Here is a 6,072-nt window from a genome sequence, read left to right as displayed (position 1 = left end):
GTCCCCATCCCTGGGAGGGTTTCCAAGCCGTGGAGATGTGGTGCTGAGGGACACGGGTCAGTGGGGACCTGGCAGTGCCGGGGAATGGATGGACTTGGGGATCTGAACGGTTTCTTCCAAACAAAACGATTCCATGGTGAGCCACGCTCCTGTGCTGGCCTACTTAAACCCATGGGCAACAACCCAAGGCAGAGCAGGAAATGATGCTGGAGATGGGCATGGACCAGCCAGGGCAGTTCCCACAAGGGAAGCCAAGGGGTCAGCAGACACAGCACCTCATGCCAGAGGGCAGAGACACCAGTGCTGGTCACCGAGGCCACGGCAGCCCTAATGTGAGGCACCAGGCTGGCCATGGGCACAGCTGCAGATCCACGGTGACCTTCCCAATGCCTGCATCCAAGCAAACTCCCCCCACAGAAGCTGAGGCAGCCCTGGCACGGAAGGCCAGGCCCCTGCTCGCACATACTCATCGAGGGCTGGCTGCTCGTCTCGTGCTCCAGCTCGTCTTCCTCGATGCAGGTCCCAACGTCGAAGGGGCGGCTGGAGCCCAGGACACTGGGCAGCAGAGCCTGGTCCAGGTACATGTGGAGGTTGAGCGGCCCGAGCAGGGAGGAGGAGGAGGAGGAGGAGGAGGAAGGGCTGTACGTAGCCGGGGTACCGCCGGCCGACAGCTGCGCCTGCGTCCGCTTGAAGGGGTTGGAATGGTCAAAGAGAGACACGGCGATGGATGCTCTGGTCCTGGCACCTGCAGGAGAACACCAAGCGAGCCCTAAGCACCAGCCCCACTGAGCTTGCTGGGGCGAGGGGGTGGGCACGGCTGGCACCCACCTCTGCCTTTCATGATGTAATCGATCGCGCGGTCGTTGATAGCTGCCTCGCTGGGTTTGATATCCAGGAAGGGCTTGTTGCCCACACCCATGGAGACCATCTCCTGCATACGGATTTCTGGAAAGGAAGAGACCCGCAGCCAAGTCATGAGGGTGACCTGACCCTCCCCATGGGCACTGCACAGCCCCAGGCCAGAGTACGCCTGGGCCAGGCTGCTCCTGAGCTACTGAGATTAGAGCTGCTCTCCCCTTACCCTCCCAAACTCCAGGGACAAACAATCATGCCCTGCTCTGGCCAAGCAGATGAGAGCCATGCCACCTGCAAGAGTCCTGCCAAGCGGGAAGCCTGCAATGGAGAGGGGGGACTTGGGCAGCCTGACTCAGGCAGCCAGCAGTGGCCTAGATGGCAGGGAGATGATGGAGCCTTTCAGGAGCACAGGCCATGCTCACAGGGCAGGGAACCCCGTGCTTCTATCTCCTGTTGCTCTCACAGAGTCCAGATGGGCATCTACAGGCACACAGAGCTTGGACTGGTCAAGTCCAAGAGTGGCCAGAGAATGGCAACGAAGCTGGGGAAGGGTCTAGAGCCCTGGTGTGGTGAGGAGCAGCTGAAGGACCTGGGGGTGCTGGAGCCTGGCGCAAAGGAGGCTCAGGGGAGACCTTCTGGCTCTCCACAGCTCCCTGACAGAAGCTTGGAGCCAGGTGGGAGTCGGGGTCTTCTCCCAAGGAACAAGAGATAGGCCAAGATGAAATGCCCTCAAGTTGTGGCGGGAGAGGTTGAGGTTGGACATAAGGAAGAATGTCTTGACTAAAAGGTTTGTCCTGTCCCAGGTTGCCCAGGGCAGTGGTGGAGTCCCCATCCCTGGAGGGGTTTCCAAGCCGTGGAGATGTGGTGCTGAGGGACATGGGTCAGTGGGGACCTGGCAGTGCTGCAGGAATGGTTGGACTCAATGTTTTGAAAGGACTTTCCAACTAAAACAACTCCATGATTCCGAGTCCCCGGGGACAAGGGGTGGGTAAGTGACACACTCAGCCAAGCCCAGCGCATGCTCCTGAGGCTTCAAGCTGGCGCAGAACTGCCGCGTCACAGGCTCCAAACCTGCTCAGGACAGCACGGGCCGAACAGGGCTCCCGCACCTTCGGCGGCACAGACGCCCCGGGGAGGAATCACACCTTTATTGCGGGCCGCCTGCTGCCAGAGGATCTTGGCAATGTCACCGGTCCAGGCCTGCTTGGTCTCGGCGGAGCTGGCCTGCAGGATGTAGGTGTCACTGGACTTCCGCCGCCGGAACCAGATCTCGAAGCGCAGGCCGCTGTCCCCAGAGTTCTCCGTCAGACCGATGTCTGCAGTCTGCCCGGAGGAGAAGAGCAGAGCATCACCTGGGGCTCCACCAGGAGCAGAAAGGGTCAGCTCTGCCTATGCCCTGTGTCAGAGCTGCCTCAGCTCGGCAGACCCAGCGGGACAGGAGTGGGACACAGCTGGGCAGAGACAGCCCAGGCAGATCCCAGAGCCTCATCCAGAGTCAGCACCACCAACCCTGTCACCCAGCCCCTGGCCCTCAGAAGACCTTGGCCCCACATCTCGCAGCACGCAAGAGACCCGGGCTTCCGTGTGGGAAATAATCTCTTCTGGCTTCACAGCATGGCTTGGAGGAAGCTGAGTGGTGGAAGCAGCTCTTCTGCTGGAGGAGCTCCTGCTCCTTATTTCAGAGCCACGTGTCCAGGGGGAAAGCAGCCCGGGACACGTCCTGCACAGGAAGGAGCTGCAGGTAAGGGCTGCCCTTACCTTGAAGGAGCGCTTGTAGACGTACACATCAAAGCCACCCTCAATTCTCTTGGGCTTGCTGAACAGGATCAGGTCCTCGAAGAGGAAGACGTGGCGCTGGCACTTCCTACGGCCCAGCCAGATGGTGAACTCGTCCTGCCGCACCAGCTGCCCCTGCTCCTTCAAGTTCACCTGGACACAGGGAACATCCTGGTCAGACCTCAGCAGGATTTGGTCTGGGCAGCCCTGGGCTTGGGCATGGAGAGGAGCATCCCATATGGCTGTGGCCCAGGTGGTAAAGAAGTGATAGCTCCTTGGTATCTTAGGAGGCCTCTTGAAGAGGCGGGGCTGTATGGCACTGCTGGAGGCCACGTCAGGCTGGGTCAGCCAGCCCAGAGCTCAGGGGAAGAGCTGCACTTTTCTCTAGGTGACCCTCTGCTGTCACCCTATGCAGATCTGGGACAAACCCCTGGGATGGCAACTGGAGGCAGCAGCCAGAGTATTATCTTAGGGGGCAAGAAGAGAGCTGAAGAGAAAAGGAGTTTTATTACACTGCCAGGAGCACTTCTGGGTCAGAAGGCCAGTCCCTCAGTTCTTCCTGTCTCAGACCCATCTTCCTCCACCCTGAGCCCTACAATTTCTCTTCCTCCAGTGCCACACTTTGCACACCTCTCCTTCAAGTCCCACCTAGCTGAATTTGGCCTGCTCCTGATATCAGCATCAAGCTGAATTCCTCCTTGCAAACTGCCCGACCCCTTCACCCCCAACTCAGAAGTGCTGGAAGGGCCCGAGGCAGCCTGCAGGACATGATCCAAAGGTTGCCAGGCTGCCTCACAGCACCATGAAGCACCTGGGAGCAGCTCGCCCAGCTCAAGGACCAGCAGCCAGTCTGCCCTACCCCCACCCCGGGCAGGGGAGGGCACGGGACGTACGTCGCAGTCGCGGATGGCATCCATAGCCAGCAGGTCATTGCCGTGCCGGAGCTGAAACTTCACCATCTCCTCGGCCGCCCGGAGGTAGCCCAGCTCCTGCTCCTGTGCCTCGCTGCACTCCTTGATCAGGTCCTTCAGGAGCAGGGCGTATTTGCTCATACGCTGGATGGGTTTCAGCAGGTAGGAAGCCAGGTCCATCTTATCCCCGAGCTGCACTTGCTTGAACTGAGAAAGGCAGCAGAGAGTGAAGGCAGCAGCTCCCCACGGAGCCCTGGGCTGAGCCCCACACCCTTCTACTCATTTAAGCACATCAGTGACCCAAACACCAAAAGCAATTTACCTTGAAGAAGGTGTTCCCATGGCTGGCCAGCAGCGAGTCCGACTTGGGTTTGTTCTTGCTGTAAAGCGCGTACATCCCAAACTGGTCCTTCTGCAAAAGAGACCCACCCCCACGTGAGACACAGCAACGGCCGTGCCCCTGGCATGGTCATCCCCAGCACCTCTGCCTCTACCAGGCTGCTCCTGGATGATATCAGGGATGACTTTGCTTCAGGCTCATTAAGAGCTGGGGAATGTTCTTGTCTTCCTATCCCTACAGCAGCCAGGACTTTTAAGTCCTTTGTCCTGTTACCCCTTGCCCATTACATACTCCAGTAGGAACCATTCACCTGGTAGCAGCAAACATGTGTGAGGCAGCCGAGCTTTAGCCAGGTGCCCCACATTTCTCCCTAGCAGCCCTGTCCAACAAGAGTGGCTGGCCTGCACCTCTCTGCTCACTGGAGTCATTCCACATGGACACCACAGGCAGAAGACAGGGTGAGGGTTGTCCCTAAAGAAGCAGGTGGGCTTCAAGGAGCAGACGTTTTGCTTCCCTATCAGTGTCTCTTGGTAGCAAAGAGCAACAGGAAAGGCAAGGAGAATCTGCTGCTGCCAGGGCTCAGCCTCACAGAGGCTGACCCAGCACGCGAGTTGGCAGGGGACAAGCCAGCCCAGCACAGGGTAGTCCTCCCGCTCCCAAAGGTGAGCAGCCAAACGTGGAGGCACCACTGGCCACAGCAGCCAGGCACGTGTCTGGAGGAGCCCGGCCCCAGGGGGAAGGTGCTGGTGCCTTACGTGTCGGAGGAAGCAGTGGCTGACCCGCAGCGGGTGGTTGCAGCAGCTCTCGAGCTCTCGCAGGAAATACTGGCTGTGGAAGTCGTAGAGCTTCTCCAGGTTCCCAAAAATGACGCTGCGCTTCCCACGCAGGTCCTGGGGCAGGTCGAGGCGCTCCATCTCGGGGAAGTAGCTGTCGATGATGTAGCAGAGCGACCTGACGTACTCGCGCTCCGTGGTGACCATCTCGTCGATGATGTGCCGCAGCTTGCTGCAACGGGAGACACTCAGCCTTGAGGGGACCCGCGGCTGCGGCAGTCACGGCCCACAGCTCCGCACCAGCCCTAGAGAAGCTCTCCCCGAGACCTCACACGGAGATGAGAGGATCCCTTAGCACTATCCAAGCTCAGATCCACCACTGCTGGGAAAGCCTGTGGCTGAAGCAAAGCTTTTCTGTTCAGGAAGGGCGAGCACCAGGTTGGCTGTGGTCCCCAGCAGGACACACACCCCTGGGCCCGCCCAGCCCTTGCTCCAGACACAAGAAGCTGCCCCGCAGACGGCTGTGCTCCTGAAACAGCCAGGACAGCAGAAGGCAAGATCGCTCCTGCGAGGAGGAGCCAGGCCGGTGGGCGGAGATGTTAACGCTGGGGGAACACCAGCTCCCGACCCAGGCGCTGCTGGGCTCGGCCCAGCAAAAATGAGAGTGGGAAACAAAGCTCCTCTCGCTGAATCAGCAAACAGCAGCTCCTAGCAAGGGTTGTCTCTGAGAGGATGGCTCTTAGGTACTCGAGGTTTCCACTGCGAGGCAGCACAGCACCAGACATAACTCCTCCGAGGTGCTCCTGCCACCCTGCCCACGGACAGGAGATCAGAGGCCCCTTCCAGAGGGTTTCCCTCTCCCCAGTCATCCCACCCGGAGCAGAATCAGGGCAGGAGCCTCTGTGGTCCAACCTGCATCCAGCAACTCGTTTCTCAGCTCTGCCATCAAGTTTTTATTTCTCGCTATCTTTTCCAGCAAGAGCAGCTGGAAGAGCTGCCTGGTGACCCCTTTTTGAGAGGAGCTCACATCCCTGGGCTCTCCATAGCATGACAACAAAGTTGAGTTGAAATCTTTAAGGACAGAGAAGGAAAAGAAGAGAACAAAGGCCAGCTGTTGGTCATTCAGAGTTCTTGGCCCCAAAGGGCAAATATAAACACCCCCTGGGCTGCGAAGCTGCTGTCACAGGCTGCTGGAACTGCCTCACTACCAGTCTGGGTACCAGCACGCAAGATGACCCCCTCTGATTCTGCACCACCTGTGTGCTAGCTCCCCAAGTACCACGCTCCCGCAAACCATCAGCAATGTTCAGAGAGTCCCCCTCCTCCCTGGGAACACCTCTTTCTCCTCGTGGGGAGCACCCACACTGCAGGGGGAAGAGCAAGGGACCCTTTCCACCACCCTGGAGCCGCTTACCTG

General features: G+C 59.2%; 1 protein-coding gene across 1 annotated transcript in view; it reads right to left on the bottom strand.

Moving 5' to 3' along the window:
* LOC103778950 (puratrophin-1-like) overlaps positions 1 to 4,887 on the bottom strand; it is a gene marked incomplete at both ends in the record, with an annotated part of 5,318 nt that extends 431 nt beyond the window's left edge. Inside the window, 7 exons of the mRNA XM_008946569.1 lie at positions 467 to 745; positions 829 to 945; positions 2,001 to 2,178; positions 2,614 to 2,784; positions 3,525 to 3,749; positions 3,865 to 3,954; positions 4,638 to 4,887. Of these exons, the coding sequence (XP_008944817.1) occupies positions 467 to 745; positions 829 to 945; positions 2,001 to 2,178; positions 2,614 to 2,784; positions 3,525 to 3,749; positions 3,865 to 3,954; positions 4,638 to 4,887 (1,310 nt within the window). The remainder of the gene's footprint in view (positions 1 to 466; positions 746 to 828; positions 946 to 2,000; positions 2,179 to 2,613; positions 2,785 to 3,524; positions 3,750 to 3,864; positions 3,955 to 4,637) is intronic.
* Between the last annotated feature and the right edge of the window lie 1,185 nt (positions 4,888 to 6,072).

This window comes from Merops nubicus, unplaced genomic scaffold (assembly GCF_000691845.1).
Source record: "Merops nubicus isolate BGI_N331 unplaced genomic scaffold, ASM69184v1 scaffold25718, whole genome shotgun sequence".
Taxonomy (NCBI): Eukaryota; Metazoa; Chordata; class Aves; order Coraciiformes; family Meropidae; genus Merops; species Merops nubicus.
The sequence above is the reverse complement of the archived record's forward strand: the minus strand, read 5'-3'. Positions and strand labels throughout refer to the sequence as shown.